The following is a 17,605-nucleotide window of genomic DNA, read 5'->3' as shown; positions in this document are numbered from 1 at the left end:
AAAAGCCTACCAACTATATATATATATAGATACATATATATATATATATCACAAACTAAAACACTAAAGACAGAAACTCTCTCTCTCCCTCTTTTTCTCTAATCAATATCTAAAATAATGTTAATATATAAAAAAATTATAGAAAATATTTGGTTGTAAAGAATTCTTAAAGTTCTTAACTTTTTAGGAGTTATAAAAGCCTACCAACTATATATATATATAGATACATATATATATATATATCACAAACTAAAACACTAAAGACAGAAACTCTCTCTCTCCCTCTTTTTCTCTAATCAATATCTCTCAACCTCCCCCCCCCCCCCCCCCCACCCTGTCTCAAGCTTTCAAATTGATAATTTTCAACAATTGTTTTTTATAAGATGTGTTGTTGGTGGAGAACATGTGTCAGTGAAGATGAGCGACAACCATCGTCACAACCCTCCTCTCGACCGAAACCATAGATTTTTGCAGGTGACGTCCTTTTCCAGAACCTAGATCGACCAGATTTGAGCCCACCATTAAAGGTGTTCTTTAGGATAGTTTTTCGAGTTTCGGGTTTTTCGGGTCGGGTTCTTAGGGTTTTAAAGTTTAAATCTTAACCCGAAACCCAACCCAAATATCTCACGGGTTTTTCGGGATCGGGTAATTTCGGATTGGGTTAATCGGGTTTCAAATATCCTAGAAAACAAAACAAAAAAATGAACAAATTCAATGTTAAAAATTAAAACTACATATTATTCTTTGCTCGTAACGTAAATAATCAAATAATAAACCAACATAACTTGATAAAGTCATAAAACAATTCAAAAGAAGGGTAAAACTAAGTAACTAACTCGAGCCATAATCGTCTTTAATCGGACGTGATTTGGTTGTTTGATTGCGGTTGTTATTAGTAATAAACGGAAAACATAAATTAACAATAAGCAATCAACCCATAACAGTTGGAATGATAACAATCAATTATGGTCAGATTCTGATAACTTTAGTGGCTTAGTCTAAGCCTATTATACCTAAAAATATATTTAATTTCAAAACTAAAAGTTTAATCAAGTTTTTCGGGTTGACTCGAAACTTATAAATCAAACCCGAGAACCAACTCGAATTACATAGGTTCGGGTTAGTCTTTTCTCGGGTTCAGGTTATTCGGGCCGGGTTAGTTTAGATTCGGATACGGGTTTTTTCAGGTTGGGTTTCAAGTAAAAGTGACAGCCTACCCACCATTTAAGATCGAGGCCACCATTCAGACCGGTCAAAGCCGGATCTGGATGTATTTCTCACCTTCAGATTCTTATTTTGGATATTTCTCATCTGAAGTTGTAGTTTGATCAATTTATAATGTTTATGCTGATATCTTGTTGCTATAGCAATCAAGGTTGCAAAAGTCGCTAGTCGGACCCTACTCAGCCGACAGGGGATTTGGGCGTACTCGGAGTATTTGGAAATGGTAAATTTAAAGGAAACTAAATTTTTGGATATTATATATTTGTCAAATATCATAATTATACTAATATTTATAACAAAATAAGTGAATATAAATATAAATAAAAGAAATACATCTAAATTATTCTAAAATTTGTTATTGATTAACTAAAAAAGGGATATTATTTTTTAAATTATAGAAATATAAATTATGTTTTATTTTTTAAGTCAAAATCGGCACAAGTTGACCGACTAAATGTAATTTTGGCTAAGGTTGATCACATCCGATCGATTCTTAATAACTAAGTGGAGTTAAAGAAACTGTTATCGGCGGCATACATTGGAGTGAATACTCGGCCTTGGAGTCATACTTTTACAACATTGATACCAATGATTATTCATGAAATAATCTTTGTTTATTTAAGATATTAAAATATCAAACAAGATGTTTAATTTCACCAGTCCATAAAAATTCAGTTGGTTGGTTGAATCATTTTCCATTTGGTCTTCTCAAATTCAAATTCGAGTTTCAAGTTCGATATGTTTTTTCTCAAATATAGTTTATGTAGAAGTAATTGTGGATTTTGTATATTGATTTTCAGGATTTATGTGTATTTTTGAATTAGACCAGTTACATTTCTTATATTTATTGTTTTTTTTGTTGAATATGTAAATTATGTAAACATATTCATTGAACAATTTTATAGTGGGTTATGTTTAATTTTATTAGTTACATTCGTCTTATATATGTGTGTTTTTTTTTACTTTTAAGAATGAAAATATGTATACTAAGTAAAATATGTAAACATATGTAACATATGTAAAATATGTAAACATATGAAATGTTTGCTTAATTTCGTAATTTTACTTACGTCTTACATTTAGAGTTGCAGGATTCATGTACATTCCTGAACTTGCCTAGTTACATGTCTTACATTTCTTTGTTTTTTTCTAAAGATCTTTGAATTTTTTATAGAAATATGTAAACATATTCACTGTTTAATCTTAAAGCGTGGGTTGTGTTTAAGTTACATCAGTCTTACATTTATCTACTGTTTGTAGGATGTAGAAATCTGTAAAAAAAATATCTAGTTACATAAGTCTATTGTTTGCACGAGGTAAAGTTATGTAAAAATATGTAAAAGATTAAACGTTGTAAGACATGTATGATTATATAAATGTGGAAAGAGAAAAACAATGCACACATTCCAGTTTTATCTTCTTGCATCATATTTGCATTTCCCATTTTGCTCTTATTGCAATAAAATAATATAAAAAGTAACAATACTTTTCCGAATCAAATCTCAACCATTACTCTCATGAATTAATGGTTATACATGAATTTTTTAAGTGGCTTTCTATTAGGCTATGCTCAATTGTTAATGCCCTCAAGGGGGATTTTCCTCGCATCATTATTGTTTTGAACAAAAATCTGTTAAGGATAATGTATCTAAATATGTTATGTGAGGTTTAGTGTTAAAATAATAACAACGAATATATGAACGAAATATAGATAAACACCGTGATTTGTTGTGAGGAAAAACCCTTGATCTTGTTTAGATCAAAGGAAAAAAACCCCGGGTGATGACAAATCGTCTATCACCACTTTATTAATGTCAAAAATCGGGTTACAATGGGTGGAGTTTATGATCAACGAATACAATAATGCTATGTGTGTGTGAGTACAGAGAGAGATCTGAGGTTGATGATGAACGTGTATATTGTGTTATGTCTGCCCTAATTTTGATCATAAACTCAGTTTATAAAAAAATAACAACTAACTAACTCCTATTTTCATGGCACTACTCCCACTATCTGCTCCCATCACTTTGACCACGTGCATAAAGGAGCCTTGTAGAGAAATATATGGTAGATCAGGTCCTTGAGCCATTATATCTATCAAATATTAATCTACACATAAGAAACAATCGTTAACAATACCAATTACTGAGGATCCTTGATCCTGACATAGCTCTGGACCTCTTCAGAAGGATAACTGATCCAGACACGTCTTCAAGAATAACATATCCTCAGTACTCAATTATTTGTGACTCAACAAGAAGTCCTATAAATTCGTCATTATCCCCACTAAACGTGTTACAGCCATTTGACCACGTACCAGATCTTCTGGACTGCGAGTTAGTGGATAGACTGAGTTTTCTAACCGTTACACCTGCTAAATACAAGACTACACATGAGAACACCCGTTAATTAGTAATAAATACTGAGGATCCTTGATCCTGATATGATCTGGAATACATGCTAAGGATAACTGATCCAGACATATGCCAGGATAACGTATCCGTAGTGTCAAATTTCTGTGCCCTAACAATTGCCCCCAAAATGGCGATTGTGATAAGATCACTGTAAGTCCCCCCGGGGCGTCGCCGATCGATACGAGATCCGCACGAGGTCTAGGAGTGCGGAATCCTCCTAGACTCGTTTATTGGTGTAGAAGACGAAGAACACGATTACACACATACAAACACACGAACAAACACACGAACGGGATAAACACATCTGCAGATCTTTTATATAATAACCAAACACGTTACATACCGAACATAAACAGAAACACGGCCGACCCGAGGTGAGCTCTACCTCGGGCCGTCCCACACGACTCTCCCTCTCGGTTTCTCTCTAGCTACTTGAACTGGACACACAATACTCTAATTTTCTGGATTCTCAAACCTAAACAAGACACGTATATATATATCGAAACAACTTCGCGGGCTTGGGCTTGGGCCAGTAGGCGAAGTTGTTCTAACTTCGCCTATGGCAGAAGTTGTTACAACTTTGCCTACGGCAGAAGTTGTTACAACTTCGCCTACGGCGAAGTTGTTATAACTTCGCCTATGGCGAAGTTGTTCTAACTTCGTACTTCGTTTCCGCTGATCAGAATTTCATAGCGACGGTCACAAAATGCACCAACAGACTCCCCTTTGACCGTTGCTCTCAATTCTAACAAACACAAAAGATCATCTGTTACAAAACATGCACCAACAGACTCCCTCTTAACTGATGATCTTCTGTTTGCTCTTCAACCAGCCGTGTCTGAAACTGTCTTGTAGCTTCACAAATCTACCAATCACCCAGCTTCTTCCATATCAGATCTCCCCTTCAGTGTAAGCTTCTCCGACTATATAGATTGAGGTCTTTGAAATGCATGCATCCCCATGCCTAATTGATCATCTCAACCAATCACGTGAGTCCTTCTGACTTCACAACACGTGAAGTTCTTCTAACTTCACCAACACGTGAAGTTGGGCTCCCTCCACAACTTCACCAACACGTCGGCATACGATAAGGTTTAATCTTCAACTACTCAACATCAAGTGATCAATTTCATCACAAAACCACATTGACAGAATCTAACACAGATGACCATTAATTAATCCGAAGCATCTTCAATCACCAGGGATAACGATCAATAACATAAACACTTTAATTCCCGATTAAATCTAACTTGTTCCAGAATTTTCACTTTAATAAATAAGCATCACGTTTCAGGATCCAATTCTCGAACGCCTTGAAAATAACATAAATAATATGCTCTGACCGCAATCCAGTAATGACAAAAACCTTCAGTTCAATTTGACTTTCTTCAGTTGGTCAACCTCGAACAACAACAATTTCATTGCCCACAAACACCCAAATATGTGTCAATATCCAGTTTCAATCAATATCCCATTCACAAACTCAACTCCATATCCAGAGTTGACACGTATTTGTTCACACGTAAGACCAAGAGATAACAAGTTTCACTCGTTGACGGAACAACGTCTTCGGTCTCACAATAATCGTGTACACCTGGCCAACAGACGAAAACTCCAAACACTTTTTTTTTTTTTTTTTAACTTCGCCTAAAGTCAACTTCGCTCCTCCTTAACTTCGCCTGTCCAAACCTTCGCCTGACAGATAACTTCGCCTGAGATAAGCGAACTTGTGAGGTAGGCGAAGTTGTGAATAACTTCGCTTAACCTTATACCTTCGCCTAAACCCTAAAATTTAAGCGACAACTTCGCCTGAACCTCATAACTTCGCCTGCGGCGGCTGTTCGGCCAGAAACGCATCAGAAACGTGCCAGAAACACCAAAACGCAGATCTCGAACCATAGCATAAGAGCCTAAGGCTCTGATACCACTTGTAAGTCCCCTCGGGGCGTCGCCGATCGATACGAGATCCGCACGAGGTTTAGGAGTGCGGAATCCTCCTAGACTCGTTTATTGGTGTAGATGACGAAGAACACGATTACACACATACAAACACACGAACAAACACACGAACGAGATAAACACATCTGCAGATCTTTTATATAATAACCAAACACGTTACATACCGAACATAAACAGAAACACGGCCGACCCGAGGTGAGCAATACCTCGGGCCGTCCCACACGACTCTCCCTCTCGGTTTCTCTCTAGCTACTTGAACTGGACACACAATACTCTAATTTTCTGGATTCTCAAACCTAAACAAGACACGTATATATATATCGAAACAACTTCGCGGGCTTGGGCTTGGGCCAGTAGGCGAAGTTGTTCTAACTTCGCCTATGGCAGAAGTTGTTATAACTTCGCCTACGGCGAAGTTGTTCTAACTTCGTACTTCGTTTCCGCTGATCAGAATTGCATAGCGACGGTCACAAAATGCACCAACAATCACAGCTGTCATTTTGCCTTTGAATTCAAACTTCCTGCAAGAACATATGAGATTTGACAAGCTAGATATAATTATCATATATCTATATAGTTTCCTTTGGAACTTCCCGTCCGACTATATATCCAACTCCTCTTAGTCTCTTTGCAAATCATGAATAGCTAATAACACCTGCTTAACCCGGGTGGATGGTCCGTCTTTCGTATGGTGAAATCCGGGTTAAGGATTTTGGATAAGTCCATGTGACTTATGTTTAATAATAATCTAAAATTTTTGACTATTTGCTTGTTATTTATTATTTTGAAAATTTGTTTGATATAGTAAAAATTTTAGGATAGAATATCCTTAAGAAGAGTAATTATAAAAATTTTAGGATAGAATATCCTTATAGAAATAATTCAAAGATTTTAAAGCTTTAAACAAAAAGATTTATAAGGATCTTAGTTAAACAAATGTAAATGGACAAATAGAAATCATACCATAAGGTCTAAGTAGACCTAAGTTACCATAAGTACAGAACCTTCGGTAACCCTTGTAGGAATAAGCTATGGATCGGTGATCCTTAAGTCTTGATTCTTGTTATTGGACTTAGCATATCTGTTGCAAAGAACTTATAATATTAATTGGGGTTAAACCCGTTAAGCTGGGGACGAGCCCAAATAATAAACTGGGGACTAGCCCGTACAACTGGGGACAAGCCCGTGAACTGGGGATAAGCCCAAAAACTGGGGACAAGCCCAAATACTGGGGACAAGCCCAAAAACTGGGGACTGACCCAATATACGGATGTTAACTGGGGACTCGCCCAAACCAGGATTTAGCCCAAACGATAACATGAAAATGTTATAAACCGGTGGTATGGTACGTCTACCATAAATCCGTAGGATCCTCCATATAGCCAAAGACAACAGAATTGTCAGATAGCGTGCGCTACAGGCGAGAGTGCTCCGAACTATACGTTAGATAGCGTGCGCTACAGGCGAGAGTGTAGAAACTCTAATTCGTAAGAAAGGTGAAAACCTTTAAACCTTGGAGTATATGACCATCGGGGGTCATACCCAATCGTGGGCTAGGCCAAGGGAAATAGTTTAGTACCTTAAATGTAAAGGAGAGGTGGCCAACCTCTTGATCATTGAACATCTTACCAAAATCCTGCGTTGTTACTTAAAACTTGGAAAATACAAATGTTAAGAATATGTTATCCTTAAATAAAAACTTAAAATAAATAAGTGATTAGATAGATATTACCGATTTTAGGATCATTGATCCTTTAAGGATACTCGATCCTCAGAGGGTACTTGATCCTGATCAGAAAAAGTATTTCTTGAGATGGATGGCATTCCATGCTATTGGTAACCTGATGCCTTCCATAGTGAGCAAATGATATACCCCTTTCCCAGCTTCTGATTCAATCAAATAGGGACCTTCCCACTTAGGAGCTAACTTTCCATCGGCTGGGTTGGTTGTATTCTGGAAGGCTTTTCTCAAGACTAGATCTCATTCTTGAAATATTCTGATCCTTATACTTTTGTTGTATGCCCCAGCTACCCTTTGTTGATATGCCGCCATTCTGATCTTGGCTAGGTCTCTGAGTTCTTCGATAATATCAAAGTCTTCAAGAAGGATTCCATCATTGGCTTCAGGATCACGGATGCTTGTTCTGGTTGTATGTACCACCATCTCTGTATGGATTACTGCTTCTGACCCAAACACCAACGAGAAGGGTGTTTGGCCTGTTGCATTCTTGGGTGTTGTCCTGTCAGCCCAAAGAACATAAGGTAGCTCTTCGGCCCATTTACCTTTCTTGGATCCTAGCTTCTTCTTCAAATTGTTGATGATTATTTTGTTACTAGACTCCTCTTGACCATTGGCTTGAGGATGTACCGGAGTAGAGGTAATCATCTTGATGCCCCAGCTGTCACAAAAGTTAGTGGTTCTTTTCCCGATAAACTGGGAACCATTGTCACAAATAATTTTTGAAGGGATACCAAATCTAGTAATAATATTTCTTTTAATGAAAGATATCACCTCTTTTCGCGTACTTGAAAAAAAGCTTCTGTTTCTATCCACTTTGAAAAGTAATCAGTCATTGCAAGCATGAATACTTTTCCTCCTGGTGCCTTAGGTAGTTTACCACAATATCCATGCCCCACTTCATGAAAGGCCATGATGAGGATATAGGATACATAGGTTCTGCTGGTTGATGTTGGATATTTGCATGCCTTTGACAAACATCAAATTTCTTCGAGTATTCCATGGCATCTCTCTTCATTGTTGGCCAGAAGTATCATGTTCTTAGAATCCTAGAAAACAGAGCTCTACCTCTAGTGTGATTACCACAATCTCCTTCGTGAAAGTCTTTGAGTATTTCTTGGATTTCAAGGTCCTCAATGCACCTCAAGTATGGACCTACAAGAGATATCTGGTACAGCATATCATCTAATAAATTATATTGTGATACCTTAAGTTTGAAATATTTAGGATTCTCCGTGGCTGGAATCTCCCAGTTTGAATGTATTTTTTGATCGGTAGGATCCAGGATCCTTGACTATTTGAGGATAATGGATTCTAGAGTATAATCTGTTTGTCAGTTGTTATCTCTCCAACTTCTTGTTCTCCTATCGCTGGCGAGAATATATGAATGATTGGGATCTTCGTGTCTTCTGGAATCTTCAAAGATGAGGCTAAATTTACCAAGGCATCTGCCCCAACATTCTCTTCCTTTGGTACATGTACAATGCTAAACAATTCGAAGGATTTTGCTAATTCCTTCACAACATCTAGATATTTAATTAGTTTTTCTCCTATAACAGCATATGAGCCATTAAAGTGGTTAGCAATCAACAATGAATCTATATATACTTGAAGATACCTGATCCTCATGCACTTAGCTAATTGCAAACCTGCGATCAGAGCTTCATACTCTGCCTCGTTGTTCGTTGCTTGGAATTCACAGGCTATTGACTAGGGTAATATGTCCCCATGTGGTGATTTCAGTAGGATACCTAATCCTGTCCCTCTTATGTTGGATGCTTCATCTGTGAAGAGGATCCAAGGATCCTTGGTTTCTTCTAGTTGCTGGACCTCTAGATCAGCTTCCTTTTGCATATCACTGCTGAAATCAGCCACAAAGTCTGCGAGTGCTTGAGATTTGATGGCTATTATAGGCTCATACTGATTGGCCATTCTTCCTGACAATTCTGGTTTTCTAAGCACATTCTTAACAGGATAGTTAGTTCTCAAAATAATAGTATGTGTTTCAAAGTAATGTCTCAATTTAGTAGAAGCCATAATAAGTGCAAGAATTAATTTTTCTAAATGAGAATACATGGCTTCTGCATCTAGAAGACTTTTACTTACATAATAAACGGGATGTTGTTCACCTTCATGATCCTTCACAAGGACAGCACTTACAGCATTTCTTGAGACAGCTAGGTATAGGTATAAGGATTCTCCATCCACAGGCTTCATCAGATCTGGTGCTAAGGATAAGTAATCCTTTAAGGCTTTAAGTGCAGCTTCATGCTTCTCTGTCCACTCGAACTTCTTGTTTTTCCTAAGAATGTCGTAGAAATCTTTGCACTTCTCGGAGGATCTGGAAATGAATCTGTTGAGAGCAGCTATTCTTCCCGTCAATCTCTGGACATCCTTAACATTCACGGGGGATTTTAGATTGATGATGGCTTCTATCTGCTCGGGGCTTGCTTCTATCCCTCTTTTAGTTACCATGTATCCTAGAAACTTTCCTGCCTTAACACCAAAATGGCATTTTAACGGGTTTAGTTTCATGTTATACTGGTCGAGGATATTGAATGCTTCTTCAGGATCTCTGAGGTGATCCTCAGCTCTCTTTGACTTCACCACCATGTCATCTATGTAGACCTCCATAGTCTTGCCTAACTGATCCTTGAACATCATGTTGACTAATATTTGATATGTTTCCACTGCATTTCTTAGTCCGAATGGCATATGCCGGTAGGAATCATGAATGTTGTATCCTCTTGATCAGATGGTTCCATCTGATTTTGTTGAAATCCAGAGGAAGTATCCATAAAGGTGAGCATCTCATGTACCGCCGTTGCATCCACTATGGAATCTATATGTGGTAACGGGAAATGATCCTTGGGGCATGCCTTGTTTAAGTCAATAAAATTGACACACACCCTCCACTTTCCATTCTTTTTAGAAACAACAACCACATTAGCTAACCATCGAGGATACTTAACCTCTCTGATCATACCGGCCTTAAGAAGTTTTTCGACTTCTTCTTCTATGATCGCGTTCCTCTCATGAGCGAATTTCCTTCGCTTCTGATGGACGGGTTTAATAGATAAATCAAGGCCTAACTTGTGAGTAATTACCTCCTTAGAAATACCTGTCATGTCTGAATGTTTGAAGGCAAACGTGGACTTTCTTCGTTTTAGGAAATATACTATATCCTCCTCAATCTCACTAGGGATACTGGATCCTAGGAACACTTTAACATCTGGATCCTCGGGGTCCAAGGATACTTCCTTTAAGTCCTTCTCACAAGTTTCCAGCACGTCCATAGGATGTTGCTGTGGTTGCTATGATATCGTTTATTTAGTTGCTGGCTTCATTGATTCTTGGCTTCGACTTGGTCACCATATATCCTTACTACTCCCCAAGGAGTTGGTAGTTTGATGCATTGATGGTAAGTAGAGGCCACTGCCTTCATCCCATGTAGCCAAGGCCTGCCTAAAATAACATTGCAACAAGAAAGGTTATCTATAACACAAACTTTATGGTAAGAATTTAACCCTTCGATGTATATTGGGAGTTTGATGTCCCCCAATGTCTTCTTGGTTTCGCCGCTAAAGCCAACTAACACCGACGTCCTCGAGATGATTTCTGAATCTGGGATATTCATCTTCTGAAGGACATCATGTTGGATGATGTTGACCGAACTTCCACCATCAACAAGGATCCTGCGTACATAATGGTTAGGAATAAACAAAGTAACAATCAAACCGTCATGATGAGGATCCTGGATGCTTGATTTATCTTCTTCATCAAAGAAGATCCTTTTGTCTGTTGTCAAGGTGGTGGATATAACCGGTCGTTCCCCGTTATCCAACTTGGTCTCCTTGGCCAGTCTTTTAGCTGCTGAGAAAGAAGTTCCACATATGTTTGAGCCACCGGAAATGAAGTTGATCACTTGAGCATCTGGTGGGGGCGGAGTTGCTTTTTGGGGAGCCTCTTCAGGATCTTGGATCCTGGACTTCTTTCTTCCCAACAGTTCCTTAAAGTGGCCCTTGCTTAGTAGGTATCTGATTTCCCTCCTCAAACCGATGCAATCGTCCATCATGTGGCCAAAATCCTCATGGAAGGCACACCATTTGGATTTGTCTCTGAAGGTGGTTGAATTCTCGTTCTTTCGGGGCCACCTTGTCTTCTCCCCTAGATCCTCCATGGAACAAATCAAGCCATGGGTATCTACGGAGAAGCAATATTCTGAAATGCTGGTATAATCCTCATCATCATCATCTTCTTCAACAGCTTGAACGTTTTGATTGTTGAATTTGGAGTATGGCTTCGAATTGTTGTTTATGTATGAGGATCCTTTATTCTTGTCAGGGGATTATTCCTTTGTTTGAGCCCCTAACCGTTCCTGGATCTTTTTGTCGTCTTCCAACCGTATGAACCTCAATGCTCTGTTCCTTACTTCATCTAAAGTCCTGCAAGGAGTCATCACAATATCATCATAAAAGGGGGAGCCCTTCTGAATTCCCATCTTGAATGCTTCAACAGTAGTAGTCATGTCAAGATTAGGGATTTCTAGAGCTTCCCTGCCAAACCTTGTAACAAAATCCCTAAGGGATTCATCACAGGGTTGGATAACGCGGTATAAATCACTAGTTAACCTCTCAAATTTCCTGCAACATGAAAATTGACTGTTGAACAAGTTAACTAAGTGTGAGAAAGAAGTAACAAAAAAGGGAGGAAGACTTAGCAGCCATTTCAAAGCAGATCCTGATAGTGTGGCTCCAAATCCTTTGCATATACAAGCCTCCTTGAGCCTCTCAGGGATTGGATTAATTTCCATCCTTTCCCTGTATTGGGCTACGTGCTCTTCAGGATCAGTGGTCCCGTCATACACCTTCATGTTGGGGGTTTGAAAGCGTTTCGGGATCTCCGCGTCACAAATTGGTGGAGCAAATCTGGATAATTTGTGGCTTCCCTCCAGTATCTCAGGAATTGGACGGATCACCCCTGGTACGCAGGATATCATATCCTTGAGTTTCTGCAGTTCCTTAGCCATAGCTTGGTTGATACCTGCGTCCTGCATGGAACCATGGTTAGCATTTAAGGATATAGGATTATACGTGTTACCTCTTTTTTGTGTAAAGGTCGGCATTCCAGAAGAGTGGCTGAGGTAAGAAGCGTCTGCTACAGAAGTTGGTCCACCAGAAGCTATGGTCTGCATGGGTATTATATCTCCCTCACGGACCTCAGAGGATCGTTGATGTTGAATCCCTGAGGATCCTTGGTCCTGGAAGAAGGATCCTTGATTGGGGATAAAGGATCCTAGTGATTCAGAGTTGAAGGATCCTTGAGGATATGATCCGTAGGATCCTGGTTGAAGGATCAATGATCCTTGGTGAAAGGTTGAGGATCCTTGAGTTAACTGACCCATGGACCCCGGTTAGAGGATGGATGATCCTTGCTGAAAAGTTGAGGATCCCTGAACATGTTGACCCATGGATCCCTGGTTAAGGATGGATGATCCTGGGAGAAAGATCGAGGATCCTTGAGTTTGTTGACCCATGGATCCCTGTTGGAGGATAGATGATCCTTGCTGGAATTGAGCCAAGGATCCTGGAGTGGTGAAATCCAGCATCCTAGGCACTAAGGGAGTCTGATCCTCCGCTGGTCTTTTAGTCTTCTTGAGATCTTCAATCTCCCAAAGGATCCTCTAGTTGGTCTTGTTCTGCTGCTCCATGTAAGCCTTAACCTGCGAAAACATAGAGGAAACATCATTGTTAGTATTAACCACCGAAGTGGCAACAGCGGTTTTTGAGCTCCGGAAGACTGGTAGTTGCGTCTTGTTTCCAGTAGCAGTAGCGTGTGGTGCTCCCGTGATTGGCGGAGGCATCGGCGGCAAGGTTCTTGATGAGAGAGGAACCGAAGATGGCATGGTTGATGAAGCAGAGGTTGATTGAGAGGCCATTTAAAGTGATATGGTATGAAAATTTGAAAATTGATAGGAATAATATGGATTATAGCACCAACTGCTCTCACGGTGGGCGCCAAATTGTTTTGGACAAAAATCTGCTAAGGATAATGTATCCAAATCTGTTATGTGAGGTTTAGTGCTAAAATCATAACAGCGAATATATGAACGAAATAGAGATGAACACTGGGATTTGTTGCGAGGAAAAACCCCTTGATCTTGTTTAGATCAAAGGAAAAAACCCCCGGGTGATGACAAATCGTCTATCACCACTTTATTAATGTCAAAAACGGGTTACAATGGGTGGAGTTTATGATCAACGAATACAATAATGCTATGTGTGTGTGTGAGTAGAGAGAGAGATTTGAGGTTGATGATGAACGTGTATATTGTGTTGTGTCTGTCCTAATTTTGATCATAAACTCAGTTTATAAAAAAATAACTAACTCCTATTTTCATGGCACTACTCCCACTAGCTGCTCCCATCACTTTGACCACGTGCATAAAGGAGCCTTGGAGCGAAATATATTGTAGATCAGGTCCTTGAGCCGTTATATCTATCAAATATTAATCTGCACATAAGAAACAATCGTTAACAATACCAATTACTGAGGATCCTTGATCCTGCCATAGCTCTGGAACTCTTCAGAAGGATAACTGATCCAGACACGTCTTCAAGAATAACATATCCTCAGTACTCAATTATTTGTGACTCAACAAGAAGTCCTATAAATCCGTCATTATCCCCACTAAACGTGTTACAGCCATTTGACCACGTGCCAGATCTTCTGGACTGCGAGTTAGTGGATAGACTGAGTCTTCTAACCGTTACACCTGCTAAATACAAGACTACACATGAAAACAACCGTTAATTAGTAATAAATACTGAGGATCCTTGATCCTGATATGATCTGGAATACATGCTAAGGATAACTGATCCAGACGTATGTCAGGATAACGTATCCACAGTGTCAAATTTCTGTGCCCTAACAATTATAACTATTTTTAGCACAAAAAAATTGTGTGATGGATATCGTCTCTTATTTCTCTTTAATCATTACCACTTAAAGCCATATATTACATTATTGTGAAAATGCCCATGCGCCTTCACGTTTGTATACTGCCTTATAATGGCTTATACCAGGGTTATCTATGAGAATCGTTAAAACTTGTTGGGTTGAATGCGAAAAATAATCGGACCTTTAGTAATAAGAGCTTTTGTTGGGCTTAAACAATTAAATATGTTCATACCCCTAGTTTTTCTTTACTCCTATTTTTCTCCATGAGTTACAACCTTCTATTACGATCGTCTAAGCTGAGTCGGTTTCATACTTGCATATTTTTGTTCTTGATTGGTCAACGGTAATTTTATGTTAGGTCATATGTTTCACTTTAATTGGACAAGAAATGGAAAGTGTACAGAGAATCTCAGAACCCACACCTTTTCGTTATCATGGTCATAATTCATAAATAAAGGAGTGCTGTATTTGAATTTATGATTCAACTTGTATTCGTAATTTATATACACATCCGTTTTTCTTTTACTATTGTAATTATTATTATTAATGTATTTTTATTCTTACTCATTGATAATTTTATATTCAACCAAAACAACACCCTAGTAATATTTAATTACCGTATATGAGTTTAGTTATGAGTTACTCAAGTAACATTTAATTAACTAATTAAATATTATAAGTTACGTAAGTAATATTTAATTAGGTAGTTAAATGTACTAAGGAGTCATTTTGATTTAATATAGTTAAAATTACTCACCACACTCCCCAAGCAAACAAAAGAGCACATAATTTTCCTCACTTCTTCTCTTCTTCCATGGCCATTCCATCAATTTCGATTTGGATTATACTATTCTTCGATTTCACCTTATTATCCTCATCGTACTTGCTATCAATCATTCAAGGTAACAACTCCCAATGCTCTCTCTTCATGGGCACATGGGTCCACGACGATTCCTACCCAATCTACCAATCCTCTTCTTGCCCTGTCATCGATCCGGATTTCAATTGCCAAATGTATGGCCGCCCCGACTCTGATTACCTCAAGTACCGCTGGCAACCCACTAATTGTGAGCTCCCCGGGTAAGTCACTATAGTATTCATTCAAATCACTTCGCTTCTTAAATGTTAAGATTTGGTTTAAGATTGTTGTACTTTGTGTACGCTTGTGGGTTAATTTGACCAGGTTCAACGGGCTTGTGCTTTTGGAAAAAATGAAAGGGAAAACAGTATTATTCGTGGGGGACTCGTTAGGGAGGAACCAATGGGAGTCGTTGATTTGTCTGACGTCGTCATCCGTGCCAAGTGCCGCCACCCAGGTCACGAGAGGATATCCCCTTTCCACATTCAAGTTTTTGGTAAGTCATTATCACCCGATGATGTTCCTGAGTTCATTTAATAAAAGAAAGAAAACAAAATGAATTATTTCCCTTTTTTTTTCTTTTTTTTTCTTCCTTTCCTTCATTTAACTTTTTCTTTATCTCTTAAAAAAACCAAGAAACTAAAAAAACTAAGAAACACACTTAATCTTTCATCCAATTTCCTTTCCTTTGGATAAAGTAGAACTCGAGAACACAGCTACACGTCTAACATATTATAATGAACAGGATTACGATGTAACGTTGTCATACTACAAGGCGCCGTATTTGGTGGATATTGATTCAGTGGGTGAGCAGAGGGTCCTTAAGCTGGAAGACATATCGGAAAACGCACAAGCGTGGACGGGCGCTGATGTTCTGTTGTTTAACACTGGTCACTGGTGGAGTCATACGGGGGATAGCCAAGGGTACTTAGTATTGTCATTTTATATCTTCCTCATGAGTGCATTTGATTAAAGAGTTACGGTGCAGGTGGGACGTGATGGAATCCGGTGGATCGCAATACCAGGATATGGATCGTATGGTTGCGATGGAAACTGCGGTGAGGACGTGGGGCCGATGGGTTGATTCTAATATCGACACCACTAGAACCAGAGTTTTTTTCCGGTCATTCTCGCCTACTCACTACATGTATGCATCCTCGTTACTCGATCGGTTTACTTTAATTTGTCATGCCACATGATATCATGGGATGTTTGGTTTGTGTTTTGATAACTATGTCATGTGATGTCTGTATTCATATAACCTGTGATGTTTAGGTAACACTGATTATTCTTCTTTTAATCAGGGATGCGAAATTTAGTTTAATTTATTGTAATGTATACGTACATAAATCTAAATTTACCTAGTCTATTTTCCCAAAAAAGTATGTTATTTTTATCATTAATACCTAAATTTACCTAATGTAGTCTCATTCGTTTGCAGCCCATCAGAATGGAATGCACCGGCAACCACCAAGAGCTGCTATGGCGAGACAGCACCAGTGATCGCATCAGGATTCCCAGAGGTGAACACGAACGAGACGAAGGTAGTGGACGCGGTGCTAACAGAAATGCAAACCCCGGTTTACTTGCTTGACGTCACCACCCTATCGGCAATGAGAAAAGATGCGCACCCCTCAATCTACAGTGGGGACTTGAGCACGGGCCAAAAGGCCGATCCCAACAGCACCCCTGACTGCACCCATTGGTGTCTACCCGGGTTGCCCGATACATGGAATCAGCTCCTCTAAGCCGCTTTGTTCTCTTAGGACCAACCCATTTTCAACTTGATTAGAAGCTGTTAATTTTAATCACAATAAGTCTAGCATAATACTCTGAACCACCCGACAATATGACGGTGATAAAAATAAAATCTACACGCGTCGATAATACATAGATTTTTTTATGTAATCATTAACGAGATTCTAATAATATTACGTTCGAAATATATATAAATGTTAACGTGTTAGACAGATATATACTACGGAGAAAGTAAAGTTACACACTAATTAAAAGTATGTGAGCTCGTTTTAATTTTTCAACATTTGGAAAACTAAATAACTAAACATATCTAAATTCAAAAGATATTATACTTAGCTTGAACAAGCTCAAGGATCTTGTTATTCATCTTCCTTAAAACGTACTGCATATTTACATGCAACTAATCAAGTGCTTATGCTTAAATATCAATCACTCAAATAATGGCTACAAAAATGGACGTGCTAAATCATTAACTAAATAACTATACACGGATATAGAGGTAGGGTAGCAAACAACCTTAAAAACCCACGAGATAAAACCCACGGATTGTTCAGGACTCCCTCAGAAGACATTCGTGGATCATTCGCAATACCCGCACAATATACGATGGATAAACACCAGAGGAACACAAGTCCAAATAATCACCCAAAAAAGGTAAAGAACCTCCCGCATGTGCGCAAAGCCTCCCAAACG

The 17,605-nt window shown here is 38.7% G+C and overlaps 1 protein-coding gene across 1 annotated transcript; it reads left to right on the top strand.

Moving 5' to 3' along the window:
• The first annotated feature begins 15,028 nt into the window (after window positions 1–15,028).
• LOC143602750 (protein PMR5-like) lies at window positions 15,029–17,000 on the top strand. Its single transcript, XM_077079760.1, has 5 exons — window positions 15,029–15,375; window positions 15,479–15,650; window positions 15,900–16,078; window positions 16,143–16,301; window positions 16,596–17,000. Exons 1-5 carry the CDS (start codon window positions 15,110–15,112, stop codon window positions 16,900–16,902), a joined length of 1,083 nt encoding a protein of 360 aa, XP_076935875.1. The 5' UTR covers window positions 15,029–15,109; the 3' UTR covers window positions 16,903–17,000.
• Window positions 17,001–17,605: the final 605 nt, after the last annotated feature.

The sequence above is a fragment of the Bidens hawaiensis genome, unplaced genomic scaffold (assembly GCF_021521415.1).
Source record: "Bidens hawaiensis isolate Kalapana, Puna unplaced genomic scaffold, B.hawaiensis_p1.1 tig00059769_1, whole genome shotgun sequence".
NCBI lineage: Eukaryota > Viridiplantae > Streptophyta > Magnoliopsida > Asterales > Asteraceae > Bidens > Bidens hawaiensis.
Note: the sequence above shows the minus strand (reverse complement) of the source record. Positions and strands in the feature narration are given on the sequence as shown.

Excerpts from the sequence above, each read along its gene's own strand:
- LOC143602750 (XM_077079760.1), top strand. The coding sequence starts at position 15,110 with ATGGCCATTCCATCAATTTCGATTTGGATTATACTATTCTTCGATTTC. Across the intron at positions 15,376-15,478 it reads ACTAATTGTGAGCTCCCCGG|GTTCAACGGGCTTGTGCTTT; the intron begins GTAAGTCACTAT and ends TAATTTGACCAG. Across the intron at positions 16,079-16,142 it reads CATACGGGGGATAGCCAAGG|GTGGGACGTGATGGAATCCG; the intron begins GTACTTAGTATT and ends GTTACGGTGCAG.